Source organism: Chrysemys picta, chromosome 13, assembly GCF_011386835.1.
Source record: "Chrysemys picta bellii isolate R12L10 chromosome 13, ASM1138683v2, whole genome shotgun sequence".
Lineage (NCBI taxonomy): Eukaryota > Metazoa > Chordata > Testudines > Emydidae > Chrysemys > Chrysemys picta.
Genome location: NC_088803.1, coordinates 8,120,378 through 8,136,039, shown reverse-complemented (window position 1 = coordinate 8,136,039; position 15,662 = coordinate 8,120,378). Strand labels below are relative to the sequence as shown.

The following is a 15,662-nucleotide window of genomic DNA, read 5'->3' as shown; positions in this document are numbered from 1 at the left end:
AGACGGAGGGAATTGCAGCGCCGATTGAAGGAGTGAGAGGACCATGAGCGGTAGGGAAGGCATGAAGCAGAACAGCAGGAGAGACAGAGGTAGCATGAACTGGTGATGGCCGAGTTGAGAGGCAGAAGGACCCGCCGAGGGGTGAGTGGGGATGGACCCCGGGGTGCCAATTCAGCAGGGAACCTCGACACTAAATTGCTGCCCCAGGTTAAGGAGCGGGGAGCTATAGATGCCTGTCTCACGGCCTTTGGGAAGGCTGGCAATTGGAACCAGGCTGGCCCTGCGGAAAGGCTCCAGCATATAGCCCCCTTCCTGGGTCCCAAGGCCATAGAGCTGTTAAGCCAGATGGGTGGGGTGGCTGACTGGCTCTAAGTCCCAGCCCCAGCATATATGTCTGCGTGGAGTCTCCTGGGCTCAGGACCCTCAGACCTCCAGTGGGAGCGGAAGGTGGTGGTCCATGGGGAGACATTCCTGCGATGGCGAGATCCAGGGACAGAGAGAACTGTTGTCAGGCCCCGTGTGGTGCAGCCTCATGAGATGCTAAGGGGCTGTGTGACCTGGGTGAAGGTCCCAGGGATGAAGCCACTCACCCTGCCTATGACACAGGAGGGGTTGGGCTGGCTGGTAGTTGGGGTTCTCCAAGCTTTCGGCTGTGAAGTCCTGTTCGGGGATGACTGTGTCTCTTTGGGACAGGATACAGGCCCTGCTCCTGTAAGGGCCGAGGATTTGAATTTGAATCCAGGGAACCAATTGGCTGAGACTGAAGCAGTCAGTGAAAATGCAAATGATCTGGCTGGCTGGCAGGAGGAGCTGCTGGGCTCAGGACACCTGCCTGTCTGTAACCAGAGCCCTTGAGCTGAGTGGGACAGAGAGATGCCTCCCCCCCCCCCCCCGCCGCACAAGAGGTAGGTGGCTTACGCTAGTTCTGGTGCTGTGAGCAAAGCCACGGGCTCGCTGCCTGCCCTCACTGGGCCAGCAGGGGTAAAGCTGAGCCCGGGGGGATCAGAGACCCCAGTTGAGTGTGGGGAACCACAGCCAGGGTGGGACAGCTGCCAACCAGGGCTGCCTTGTCCAGAGGGGCAAATGGCCTGGGACAAGGGGAAAGCAGCCTTGTGACACCTGCCTGTCCTAGAGGAGCCTGTTCAGAAGGTGGCCTTGGGCTTGGTGAGGGACTGATGGGCGAGGAAGTCCTCCCCCGATGGAAAATCAGTGGTGGAGCATGTGCTGACTTTCCGGGGAAAGCTCGCTGAGCTCATGGGTCTTCATGGACATGGGGGCCTCTCCCATGGTGCTAGTCCCCAGGAAAGATGGGTCTATCCGATTCTCTGTGGCCTATCGGAAGCTCAAAGCCATCACCATATCTGGTGCCTGCCCATACCTAGGCCTGATGAGATCCTAGATAAGTTGGGGGCGGGGGGCGGGAGACTCAGTACCTCATGACCAGGGATTTCACCAAAGGCTACTGGCAGGTGCCTTTGGATCCAGATGCCAGGTTGAAACCTGCATTTGTCACCCCTCTGGGGCTGTACAAGTCCCTGGTCCTACCTTTCAGCCTCAAGGAGGCACCAGTCACCTGCCAGCACCAGGTGAATCAGTTACTGATGTGGATGGAGAATTTTACCCTACCATACATGGATTATATTGGTGTCATTAGCCAGACCTGGGAGGACCATGTGTCCCAGGTGAAGACGGGTCTGAGTCACCTCCAGGATGCAGGGCTGACTGCAAAAGTTGGGACGTGCAAGGTGGGGATGGCAGAGGTGTCGTACCTGGGCCACAAGGTGGGAAATGGATGATTAAAACCAGAGCCAGCCAAGGTGGGGGTGACTGGCTGCTCCCCAGACTAAGAAACAGGCCCAGGCCTTTATTGGGGGTGGGGGGCACTACCGGAGGTTTGTGCCCCACTTTAGCTCTGTGTCAGCTCCCATCACTGAGCTATACAGGAAGGGGAAGCCAGACAAGCTGGTCTGGACCGGGTAGTGCCAGAGGGCTCTCTGCACGCTGAAGGAGGATCTGGTCAAGGGCCCGGTGCTGGGAAACCCAGACTTTGACAAGCCCTTTATGGTGTTCACCGATGCCCCAGACACAGGACTGGGTGCGGAGCCGGCGCAGGCCATTGCAAAGGGGGAGAAACACCCCGTCATGTACCTGAGGAGGAAGCTGCTGCCCCGGGAGCAGGGCTATACGGCTGTAGAGAAGGAATGCCTGGCCATGGAGTGGGATCTTAAAAGGCTGCAGCCGGATCTATTTGGGCGGCGCTTCACAGTGTACCTGGACCACTCGCCCTGCCGTGGCTGCACCCGATGAGAGGCCAAAGCCAAGCTCCTGAGGTGGAGTCTGTCTCCCAGGATTAGGAGATGGAGGTGGTCCATGTTAAGCGGTGGGCAAATGTTATGGCTGATGCTTTGTCCCAGAGAAGGGGGCCTGAACTTCCCCAGGTCACCAGCTGAAGTGACCCCACTCAGTTCAGTCTCCAAGGGGGGTGAGATGGGACAAAGTGGGGATTTCCCCTTGTTATATTGTATGTGAGCCAGGATGGGGATGGGACCAGGGATACGATGGGGAGTGGGCTGCACAGGGGTCACTGAGGGCAGGGTGTAAAGGGGAGGGGCTGCACAAGGGTCACTGATGTGAAGGGGTGAGGGGGAGGGGGCTGCACAGGGGTCACTGAGGGCAGAGTGTGGATGGGAATGGGCCGGGCAGGGGTCATTGGGGCAGGGCATGAAGGGGAGGGGCTGCACAGGGGTCATTGAGGGTAGGGTGTGATGGGGAGGTGGCTGCAGAGGGCTCTCTCAGGGCAGGGGTGAAAGGAAAGACAAGTTGGATCATTCATCCCAATACAAAGTGAAGCTCAGATAGAGAAAATCTTAGCAAGACTGAATTCCTCCAAAGTTCTGCCCTGGTGGGAATGAATCACAACATAACCTTTAAAAGTTACATTCTTGTAATTAATCCCATGGGACAAAGAACTAAGAATGAATAAACAGGTCCGGTACTTGTGACTCATCGGTTTAAACTCACAGGCAAAGAATTTAAAACTGTATTTAATTGATTTAAAACTGTGTAATGGGCCAGTTTCCCAGTTGGAGTAAATGAGCCGTTGCTCCATCAGAATCAAAGGGCCAGATCCCCAGGTGGTGAAAATAGCCGTAGCTACTACGAAGACAGTGGAACTTTGTCAATACACACCAGCTGAGGATCTGGTCCTTAGTTTTTAGTGTGTGCCTCTGGGTTCCTCTTAATAACCCAATTCAACCAGCCAGGGCAGGCTGAGCTGTGGGCTCCTCTGATGGCTGCATCCCAAGAGCTGTTGATGCAATGCAAGGGAACGACATCTCTGCTCTGGCAGCGGTAATCATGTGGCGTTAATGAAGGAACAGGCTATTCCTGGACAACGGAGTTTCTGGTGCCGCTGGGCTCTGAGCTATTCCAGGTCACATGATGCTACAGTAAATATATTTTTTTATTCTGCCAACCCCTCAGGGCACCCTTTGTGCCTCAGCCCTGCCTTGTTTTTAGCCAAGGGTCCTTCCAGGGATGCTACCACTGTGTGAGATCCAGGGCAGGTGCTGTTCCCCTCTCGGGGATTGAGCTCAGCTAGGGCCCGTTGTCAGGGTGGTTTGCTCCAGAGGTGAGAGCAGAGCTGGGTTCACAGCCCTGGAGACCATATTCAGACATTTAGCCCCAGAGCAGGGACATCCTGCGCTGTGACCATCTCTGGAGCCTGCACAAGCTGGGATCAGCTCCAGAGATAGGAGGGGCTTTCAGTCCCTCATCCTATTTAGTTCATCACCTCTCGGCCAGGAGGGGAGCAGGGAGCATCCATCTGTGGAGTGGATCCTTGTCTGCTGGGAACTGCAGAGAGACCCAGCAACTCCAGTGGAGGACACGGAAAGGGCTGTGGGCTAATACAGTGATGGGGGCATGAGAGACAGACAGATCAATAATGACAAAATAATCACAACCCTGGAGGATCAAATGCTTCGCTAGCTGTGAGAAATTCCACAAAAATCTGCATCGTAAGTTTGCTTTTTCACTGAATATGTTGGTGTATTAATACACAGGGCAGATTTAAGAACACAAATTCGCATGAGAGTCAGAACTCTTGAAGACTTTTACTATCAGTTTAATCTGGCACCAGCCAGACTTATTTATTTGCATATTTTGTTGCAACAAAAATAGACTTTTCATTGAAATTGCGAAAACCCAAACATTTTTTGTCATTCTGGGAAGTGAGAACAAGGCAATTTTAGGTAAGAGCTGTTGAAAACAGAAGAGTTTTAGCCTCTGCTATCCTTGAAAAACAAAATATAAATGGAGGATAGTAGAGATTTTCCATGAACATGTGTTCAATTGAAAACCCAATTTTCCTTTGAGATAATTAAAGCCAAAAAAGTCTGATTGCCCTTAATTGGAAACTTAGATTTGTGCTAGGATGCGGAAAATTAATAATTTCAGTTCATATTAAAATTTCACCCCCAAGTCCCTCTGCCCCATCCTCTATTATTTCTGTTACAAAGGGGTAGTTGCAGGATGGTTAATCTGAGTGAGAAGCGAAGTTAACAGCCAGAATATATTTTGAACATACTAACGCCTTGAAGCGAAAACACAGAGTCAAAGCTCCCAGCCTAAACCTTTCCATCTTGACCATGCCCTAGGACATCGCCACTGTAGTCTCTGTCCCACACTGCAGCCAGCTAAGCGGCAATGCTGCCAAGACGTGCTCAGAACATACACATAGACACTGGCCATCCACCCCAGCTCCCAGTCCTAGAAGACAAGCCAGAGAAAGGGGTGTGGGGAATCAGTGGTACAGGGAGGAGAAGTGACTGGCCCAAGCTCACACAGCAGGTCAGTGGCAGAAACAAGAACAGAACCCAAGTCTCCTGCCTGTACAGACATAAAGTCACAGAGGGAAAGGATACAACACAGTAATGGAGGGATGCTACTAGTCTGTCATCACCCAGAGATGGAAATGCAGTGGGATTTGGCGTTTTAAATAATAAGAACATAAGAACAGCCGCACTGGCTCAGACCAATGGTCCATCTAGCCCAGTTTCCTGTCCGTGACAGTGGCTGGTGCCTGAAGCTTCAGAGGGAATGAACAGAACAGGGCAATTATCAAATGGTCCATCCCCTGTCGCCCATCCCCAGCTTCTGGCAAACAGAGGTTTAGGGACACCCAAAGCATGGGGTTGCATCCTGACCATCTTGGCTCTTAGCCATCGATTGACCTATCCTTCGTGGGCTTGTCTAATTCTTTTTTTAACCCAGTTATACTTTCAGCCCTCACAAAATCCCCTGGCAATGAGTTCAATAAGTTGATTGTGTGGTATGTGAAGAAATTCTTCCTTTTGCTTGTTTTAAACCTACTGCCTATTTATTTCATTGGGTGATGCCTGGTCCTTCGGTTCTGTGAAGGGGTAAACACCACTTTCCTATTCACTCTTTCCAGAACATGCATGATTTTATAGACATTTATCATATTCCCCCTTAGTCATCTCTTTTCTAAGCTAAACAATACCAGTCTGTTTTTTATCTCCTCATATGGAAGGTGTTCCATGCCCCTAAGCATTTTTGTTGCTCTTCTCTATATCTTTTTGAATTCGAATATATCTTGTTTTTTTTTTTTTTTGGTGAGGCAAACACAACTGCACACAATATTCAAGCTATGAGCGTACCATGGATTTATATGCCGGCATTTTATTTTCAGCTTTATTATCTATCCCTTTTCTAATGGTTCCTAACATCTTATTAGCTTTTTTCACTGCTACTGAACATCGAGCAGATGTTTTCAGTGAATGAACCACAGTGACTGCAAGATCTTTCTTGAGTAGTAATAGCTAAAGTAGACACCATCATTTTTTATGTTTAGTTAGGATTATGTTTTCCAATGTGCATTACTATGCATTTATCAATATTGAATTTCATCTGCCATTTGATTGCCCATTCACCCAGATTTGTGAGATCCCTTTGTAGCTCTTCGCAGTGTGCTTTGGACGTAACAATCTTGAGTAATTTTGTACTGTCTGCAGATTTTACCACCTCACTCTTTGCTCTATTTATGAATTTGTTGAACAGCACATGTCTCAGGGAAGATCCTTGGGGAGCACAGCTATTTACCTCTCTCCATTGTGAATACTGAATATTTATTCCTACCCTTTGTTCCCTAGCTTTTAGCAAGTTACTAATTCATGAGAGGACCTTCCCTCTTATCCCATCACTGCTAAGTTTGTTGAAGAGCTGTTAGTGTGGGACTTTGTCGAAAGCTTCCTGAAAGTCCAAGTACGCTATATTAACTGGATCACATTAGATTAGCTACCCTGCAGTCATCTGGTCCAGAGGCTGATTTAAATGTTGGTTTATTTATCACATTTAGTAGTTTTTGCAATTTCATATTTCAGTTCCTTCAGAACTCTTCGGTGACTACAATCTGGACCTGGAGACTTATTACTGTTTAATTTATCAATTTGTTCCAAAACCTCCTCTACTGACACCTCAATCTGGGACAGTTCTCAGATTTGTCACCTAAAAAGAATGGCTCTTGTGTGGGAATCTCCCTCACATCCTCTGCAGCAAAGACTGATGCGAAGAATTCATTTAGCTTCTCTGCAATGGCCTTGTCTTCCCTGAGAGCTCCTTTTGCACCGTGACCAAACAGCGACCCCACTCATTCTTTGGCAATCTTCCTGCTTCCGAAATACTTAAGAAAAATTGCTTAACTTTTGTGTCTTTTGTTAGTTGCTTTTCGCATTCTTTTCTAGCCTGCCTAATTATACTTTTACACTTCTCTTGCCACAAATCGATGTGTAAATCAGTAGTTGGCCATTTACATGGTCTGGGGGTGGAATCATTACAGAAAAGCTGCCACGTAGGAGGCTGGGTGAGTCAATGTTAAACTTCTCTGGAAAGTGGGAATCACTATTTCAGCATTGTATCAAGTATCAGGGGGTAGCCGTGTTAGTCTGTATCTACAAAAACAACAAGGAGTCTGGTGGCACCTTAAAGACTAACAGATTTATTTGGGCATAAGCTTTATACTCACGAAAGCTTATGCCCAAATAAATCTGTTAGTCTTTAAGGTGCCACCAGACTCCTTGTTGTTTTTATTTCAGCATTGCTATCAGTATTAGCCATGTTAGTATTAACATTTCATGCCCAAATTTAGAGCCTTCTGTTTCTCACAATCGGGTACCATATGGGCTATTAATGTTGGATGTAGTTGTACTTTGTTCCAGCCTTCATACCGCATTGGCCAGATCCTCAGATGGTGTAAACTGATCCACCTCCCTTAGCTTTAAAGGGGATAATCCAGTATTCACCGATGTGACAATGCATCTCACTAGTGCTCTGACTCTCAGGGGTAAGGAGCACTCTCAGTGGAAGTGACAAGAACTGTGCACCTTTGACATGCCCATCATGAGATATTAAGGAGAGAGAATTAGGTCATTTTCTCTGTCACTCTAATCTTGCCCATTGCCCTTGTCCTTCCATCCTCAGGCAGGACACAATGTGTGGAGAGGGAAATGTCCAACCGAACCACCATGACCGAGTTCCTTCTCCTGGGATTCTCTGACGTTCGGGAGCTGCAGATTTTGCACTTTGTGGTGTTTCTGGTGATTTACCTGGCAGCCTGTATGGGGAATCTTCTCATCGTCATAGTTGTTGCCTTTGACCACCACCTTCACACCCCAATGTACTTCTTCCTGATGAATTTGTCCATTCTAGACATTGGCTTCATTTCTGTGCCAGTCCCCAAATCCATGGCCAACTCCCTCATGAACACCAAGTCAATTTCTTATTCTGGATGTGTCACACAAGTCTTTTTCTTTATGTTCTTTGCTGTAACCGAGTACTCCATACTCACCGTCATGGCATACGACCGATACATCGCCATCTGCCGACCATTGCACTATGAGAGAGTGATGAACAGGAGAGCTTGTGTCCAAATGGCAGCCAGTGCTTGGATAAGTGTTTTTGTCTACACTGCAGTGCACACCGGGAACACATTTGCACTATCCTTCTGTGGAGGCAACATGGTGGATCAGTTTTTCTGTGAAATCCCCCAGCTCCTCAAGCTCGCCTGCTCTGACTCATACCTCCGTGAAACTGGGGCTATTGTCTTTAGTACATGCTTAGCCTTCAGCTGCTTTGTTTTTATAGTTGTGTCATATGTTCAGATCTTCACCACAGTGCTGAGAATCCCCTCTGAGCAGGGCCGGCATAAAGCTCTCTCCACCTGCCTCCCTCACCTCACTGTGGTCTCCTTGTTCTTTTTCACTATAGCCTTTGCCTACCTGAAACCCACCTCCAGCTCAACATCAGGACTAGATCTCATGGTGGCTGTTCTCTATTCTGTGATGCCTCCAATGATGAATCCGATCATCTACAGCATGAGGAACAAGGAGATCAAAACTGGCCTGAGGAAACTCATGGTGGGGAGGTTATTCACCAAAAATGAACTGTCCATCTTTCGTCTTTGATCGTGATTTCTTTCTGTGTTTCTTTTCAAATATAATCAAATGAAAACATTATTGAAAACATGTTTTGAAATCTGTTTATGCAGAAAGGGGCATTTACACTGGTAAAAATGCAGAGTCAAGTCAATGGACTTATTGTATATTTACAACTGTATAAAGAAGATCAGAATCTATCTATCTATCTATCCAGTATTGCCACCCACCATCACACCATCTCAGCACCTTCCACCTAAAACGAATAGCCATAATCAAGTTCCCAATGGACTCGATGAGGTCTCTGACCCTTTTCCTTTTGCGGGTATAAATGCTGATTAGGATACGATGGCTTTTGGTGAATTGTTTGCTTGTGTGACAGAGTGTGGTGTTATGGTGTCATGTTGTGAACTTTGTTGTAGTGTATGTGGAAATATTGTCACGGTAACAGGACAAGTCAGACCTGGCTCAATGGCAGCCTATTGTGCTGCATTCCAGTCAGCTGCCCTGGCTGGGAGAGGTCTTTGACACCTCATTGAAGCACCATCATTGAGAGCCCATCAAGACTAGAGTCTGGGGCCATCCATCTTTATTGTGTCTCTGCTACTTGCCCACTCCCAGGGAAAATGATTTTTCTATACAGGGAGCCCACAGGCATGGAAGTCAGAGATGGAACTTCACAGTTTGAACCCATGGCCAAGAGACTGGGGCCTACTTAACAGTGCGATGCCCCTGTTGGGGTTGCATGGGGCCATCCATGGCAAGTGTAATAAAGACTTTCAGAAGCAAGATGGCTGTGGGATGATCTCATGCTGAGAAAGAGGGACGATCGTTGAGTTATCTTAAGTGCCTATACACAAATGCAAGAAGCCTGGGAAACAAGCAGGGAGAACTGGAAGTCCTGGCACAGTCAGGGAACTATGATGTGCTTGGAATAACAGAGACTTGGTGGGATAACTCACATGACTGGAGTACTGTCATGGATGGATATAAACTGTTCAGGAAGGACAGGCAGGGCAGAAAAGGTGGGGGAGTTGCGTTGTATATAAGAGAGGAGTATGACTGCTCAGAGCTCCGGTATGATACTGCAGAAAAACCTGAGAGTCTCTGGATAAAGTTGAGAAGTGTGAGCAACAAGGGTGATGTCGTGGTTGGAGTCTGCTATAGACCACCAGACCAGGGGGATGAGGTGGACGAGGCTTTCTTCTGGCAACTAGCAGAAGTTGCTAGATCACAGGCCCTGGTTCTCATGGGAGACTTTAATCACCCTGATATCTGCTGGGAGAGCAATACAGCGGTGCACAGGCAATCCAGGAAATTTTTGGAAAGTGTAGGGGACAATTTCCTGGTGCAAGTGCTGGAGGAACCAACTAGGGGCAAAGCTTTTCTTGACCTGCTGCTCACAAACAGGGAAGAACTAGTAGGGGAAGCAAAAGTGGATGGGAACCTGGGAGGCAGTGACCATGAGATGGTCGAGTTCAGGATCCTGACAAAAGGAAGAAAGGAGAGCAGCAGAATACGGACCCTGGACTTCAGAAAAGCAGACTTTGACTCCCTCAGGGAACAGATGGGCAGGATCCCCTGGGAGAATAACATGAAGGGCAAAGGGGTCCAGGAGAGCTGGCTGTATTTTAAAGAATCCTTATTGAGGTTGCAGGAACAAACCATCCCGATGTGTAGAAAGAATAGTAAATATGGCAGGCGACCAGCTTGGCTAAACAGTGAAATCTTTGCTGATCTTAAACGCAAAAAAGAGGCTTATAAGAAGTGGAAGATTGGACAAATGACCAGGGAGGAGTATAAAAATATTGCTCAGGCGTGCAGGAGTGAAATCAGGAAGGCCAAATCACACTTGGAGTTGCAGTTAGCAAGAGATGTTAAGAGTAACAAGAAGGGTTTCTTCAGGTATGTTAGCAACAAGAAGAAATTCAAGGAAAGTGTGGGCCCCTTACTGAATGAGGGAGGCAACCTAGTGACCGAGGATGTGGAAAAAGCTAATGTACTCAATGCTTTTTTTGCCTCTGTCTTCACGCACAAGGTCAGCTCCCAGATTGCTGCACTGGGCAGTACAGCATGGGGAGAAGGTGACCAACCCTCTGTGGAGAAAGAAGTGGTTTGGGACTATTTAGAAAAACTGGACATGCACAAGTCCATGGGGCCGGATGCGCTGCATCCGAGGGTGCTAAAGGAGTTGGCGGGTGAGATTGCAGAGCCATTAGCCATTATTTTTGAAAACTCATGGCGATCGGGGGAGGTCCCAGATGACTGGAAAAAGGCTAATGTAGTGCCCATCTTTAAAAAAGGGAAGAAGGAGGATTCGGGGAACTACAGGTCAGTCAGCCTCACCTCAGTCCCTGGAAAAATCATGGAGCAGGTCCTCAAGGAATCAATTATGAAACATTTAGAGGAGAGGAAAGTGATCAGGAACAGTCAGCATGGATTCACGAAGGGGAAGTCGTGCCTGACTAACCTAATTGACTTCTATGATGAGATAACTGGCTCTGTGGATGAGGGGAAAGCAGTGGATGTGTTATTTCTTGACTTTAGCAAAGCTTTTGATACTGTCTCCCACAGTATTCTTGCCACCAAGTTAAAGAAGTATGGGCTGGATGAATGGACTGTAAGGTGGATAGAAAGCTGGCTAGATCGTCGGGCTCAACGGGTAGTGATCAATGGCTCCATGTCTAGTTGGCAGCCGGTTTCAAGTGGAGTGCCCCAAGGGTCGGTCCTGGGGCCGGTTTTGTTTAATATCTTTATTAATGATCTGGAGGATGGTGTGGACTGCACTCTCAGCAAGTTTGCAGATGACACGAAACTAGGAGGCGTGGTAGATACACTAGAGGGTAGGGATCGGATACAGAGGGACCTAGACAAATTAGAGGATTGGGCAGAAAAAAACCTGATGAGGTTCAACAAGGACAAGTGCAGAGTCCTGCACTTAGGACGGAAGAATCCCATGCACTGCTACAGACTAGGGACCGAGTGGCTAGGCAGCAGTTCTGCAGAAAAGGACCTAGGGGTTACAGTGGACGAGAAGCTGGATATGAGTCAACAGTGTGTCCTTGTTGCCAAGAAGGCTAACGGCATTTTGGGCTATATAAGTAGGGGCATTGCCAGCAGATCGAGGAACGTGATCGTTCCCCTTTATTCGACATTGGTGAGGCCTCATCTGGAGTACTGTGTCCAGTTTTAGGCCCCACACTAGAAGAAGGATGTGGAAAAATTGGAAAGAGTCCAGCGGAGGGCAACAAAAATGATTAGGGGTCTGGAGCACGTGACTTATGAGGAGAGGCTGAGGGAACTGGGATTGTTTAGTCTGCAGAAGAGAAGAGTGAGGGGGGATTTGATAGCTGCTTTCAACTACCTGAAGGGGGTTTCCAAAGAGGATGGATCTAGACTGTTCTCAGTGGTACCAGATGACAGAACAAGGAGTAATGGTCTGAAGTTGCAGTGGGGGAGGTTTAGGTTGGATATTAGGAAAAACTTTTTCACTAGGAGGGTGGTGAAGCACTGGAATGGATTACCTAGGGAGGTGGTGGAATCTCCTTCCTTAGAGGTTTTTAAGGTCAGGCTTGAAGAAGCCCTGGCTTGGATGATTTAGTTGGGGTTGGTCCTGCTTTGAGCAGGGGGTTAGACTAGATACCTCCTGAGGTCCCTTCCAACCCTGATATTCTATGATTCTACGCTTCTGTGGTTCTGTGAGTTGGCTGATTCCTCAGATGCCTGGCTGTCCAGATGCCCATGCTGTCTGCCCATCTCCAAGGCTCCCAGCTGCCCAGCAGGAAATGTCAGTTTTGATGAAATCACATTTTTCAAGGGAAGAATCTCTCATGTGAAAAATCCCAAGCAGCCCTGGAAAGAAGTTAAGGGGAAAAGTAAAGGCAGATTTCCTCTTGCAACCTTAACTCTGCCCCTCTGGGAATGCCAGTCTTCAGTCTTCACCCTTGATCAAACAAACCCTTCTCAGATCTACATCAATATCCATAAATTATGTAGCTAGGATAAGAAAGGGTAGTTTGGAGCGCCCCTGGTGGCTTGGGATAGCTCTGCAGTGCCCGACTTCCATTTGGCTTATGGGTCCCTTGTTGGGGTCTGGCTTATTAACATACATTTCAAAATAAGCACAAAGGAATTGTCCAGACCAGTCCCAAGCCAGACACAGCCCCTCCTCAGTGAGGTCTCCCTGTCTGTCTATCTTCGAGTTTCCAAGTTGGGAGCAGCTTTTCATCCCTTCCCAGGATCTGCTTCTGCTCTCCCCTTGGACAAAAGTCTGTCTCCTGTAGGAGCCCACTGAGCCCTGCAGCCTCTGCCACAGCTTCCTCCCCTATTTCCTGTTTCCCTCTGGCTCTTTAGAAAGAGCAGCTGTCCTCTATCAGGCCCCACTGAGAGGCTGGTGATAAGGTCCAGATGGGTTGGGCCTATTCTCTCTTCAACACCCAACTCACCTGCTGAGTGGTTGAGTGAAGAAAAGAAGGTTGAGTTGAGTATTATTATATTGGTTGTCAGACAAGGAAACCTTGTTCCCAAGAATATTCTCCCAGAAACATATGTTGTGGTGTCATTTCTATACATTCTCAGTTTACCTGATTTGTGTTTGAAGGCCTGAGTATTTACAGCTGGGAGGACTAACAATTCTTTAAGTTAATATCTCTTAGTGGGTATTTCTTATCCCACAATCATTCTTCCATGTTGATTCCCCAACAGAAAACATCTGCTATAACAATCATCACTTATTAAAAGAACAGGAGTACTTGTGGCACCTTAGAGACTAACAAATTTATTTGAGCATAAGCTTTCATGGGCTACAGCCCACTTCTTTGGATGCATAGAATGGAACATATATTGAGGAGATATATATACACATACAGAGAGCATGAAAGGTGGGAGTTGTTTTACCACCTCTGAGAGGCCAATTAAGTAAGAGAAAAAAAACTTTTGAAGTGATAATCAATCTAGCCCAGTACAGAAAGTTTGGTAAGAAGTGTGAGAATACTTACAAGGGGAGATAGATTCAATGTTTGTAATGGCTCAGCCATTCCCAGTCTCTATTTAAACCTAGGTTGATTGTATCTAATTTGCATATCAATTCCAGCTCAGCAGTTTCTCATTGGAGTCTGTTTTTGAAGCTTTTCTGTTGCAAAATTGCCACCCGCAGGTCTGTCATTGAATGACCAGACAGGTTAAAGTGTTCTCCCACTGGTTTTTGAATGTTATGATTCCTGATGTCAGATTTGTGTCCATTTATTCTTTTGCGTAGAGACTGTCCGGTTTGGCCAATGTACATGGCAGAGGGGCATTGCTGGCACATCACTTATTAGTTTCCCAAGTCTATATACGCTTATGTTAGCATTTATATATATGGCACCCAAGATTTATTAAATACAGCATAATGAATACATTCCCGAATAGGGTTATTTATCAGGCAAGGACAAGTGTTACGAACAGGTGCTAACTAATGTAACTTTTTAAAAAGTTATCAATATAAAGCTGATTGGGAAAAACAAAATATTTCACGAATCTACAGAACAATTTCAAAAACATTTTCATTTCAAAGGTTTTGAAACTTACTCCCCGGAAAAAAAGCATTTTTTACAAAAGATTTTTTTTTACTACTTCTATCCCCATTTTCTCTATTTTTACATTCTTCTCTTTTTCTAAGGAAAAATGAAGGAGGGGAGGAAAAAAGTGGAAGAAAAGCAAAACCCAAAGAGTAAATTAATTCATTTTTCAACTTTTTATTTTTATCCTCACAAAACTCTGGAAAATGTCTGATAAAATTTTCACTTTATTTCACTTTATTTATTTCAATAAAAAACAACTTTTTTCATCATAACAAAGATTGCCCATCTCTGTTTACAAACACACTTTGACATCAGGATTAGTAGCCCAGGGGGGAGGCAATGGGAGTGAATTGACAAATCTGAGCTGCTTACGACAGGGTCCCTGGGCTGGAACCCAGAGTAGAGGGCAGGCCGGGGTTCCCCTACCAGTCTGCCGAGGATGGTGGCACGAAGACCCGCAGAGATGAGCTGGAAGGCCAATGAAATCTGAAGTCAGGCTGAAGATCTGGTGTGCAGCTGCTGAACTACTGTTGAGCTGAACTGGGTTTATCTCAGAAGGGGTGAGATTATATGTGATTTAGCTGGAGGGCCTAGTCACGAGAACTAGACCACCGGAGAGTGGCCAAAGTGACAATCAGCACAGGGTTCTGAAGAAGAAGACCCTGCTAGGCCACGCCCAAACATGAGGAGGCACGCCAGCCAGGGAGTCACCCTTCCAGAGAAGATGATTAACCACTGGAACAAGCTACCATAGGAAGTGGTGAATTCTCCATCTCTTGATATCTTAAGATCAAACCCAGATGCTTTTCTGAAAGTTGCTTTAACCAATCACACATTATTGGACTAAATACAGAGTTAACTGGGTGAAAAGTAATGTCCTGCTATGTACAGGAGGTCAGAGAAGATGATTCAATGTCTCTGCTGGCCTAAGATCTGTGAATCTATGAACCTTCTTCTAAAGCAGTTGGTACTAGCCAGTTTAGAGACAGAAGAGTGGGTAAGGTGGATGACTGACCTCCTCTAAAGTGGCAATTCTTATGTTCCTTAGCACTGGTAAAGAGAAACACCTTCTTTGAAGCTAGAAGTTCTCCTATCTCCACAACTTTCTCACTTAGGTTAGGAGTTCACTTGTTACACTTGTTTGTAAGTTCTAAAAATAAAAGTAGTATTAACTCTGTCTTTGAGGCAGTTGAAAATTCCCATTAGCAGAAGTTTCCAGGGAGTTGTGGCTCTCTCATGTAACGAAGAAGAGGAGGCAGTCACTTTTGGGATCAGTTAAAAGCCAGCAGTGCCAAGTAGGAGAATGGAACTGGGGGTCCTGTGTAGAACTCTCAGGTCTCTTTACTGAGGTCCATGAAGATGATGGTGATAGACTCTAGATCCTGTATCATACTCTGCGAAAGACTGCATGAAGAGGTCACATCAGAGAGTCCAGCTTTTGTTATACTTGTTTTTGAGGAAGCACAAAGCTTCTCATCAGATTCACAGAAGGTATGTATATTGTCATGAATGATGTGTAACAGATTTCTTTCTGTGAGACACACCCTGAGCAGACAGTTTAGATGCATGTAGAACACCCTGGGTTTACTCAGTCAGCCCTAACCAGAGAAAATGGCAGGAATTTCAGAGGATTTATGATCATTTGTAT

General features: G+C 46.8%; 2 protein-coding genes across 2 annotated transcripts in view; both read left to right on the top strand.

The window, feature by feature from the left end:
- The window catches only part of LOC135975479 (uncharacterized), a 500,168-nt gene that overhangs the window by 370,310 nt on the left and 114,196 nt on the right, over positions 1 to 15,662 (top strand). The gene's annotated exons all lie outside the window — the stretch shown is intronic.
- LOC112061788 (olfactory receptor 14A16-like) lies at positions 7,527 to 8,483 on the top strand. Its single transcript, XM_024114729.2, has one exon. The coding sequence runs from the start codon at positions 7,527 to 7,529 to the stop codon at positions 8,481 to 8,483; it is 957 nt and encodes a 318-aa protein (XP_023970497.2).

Excerpts from the sequence above, each read along its gene's own strand:
- LOC112061788 (XM_024114729.2), top strand. The coding sequence starts at position 7,527 with ATGTCCAACCGAACCACCATGACCGAGTTCCTTCTCCTGGGATTCTCT.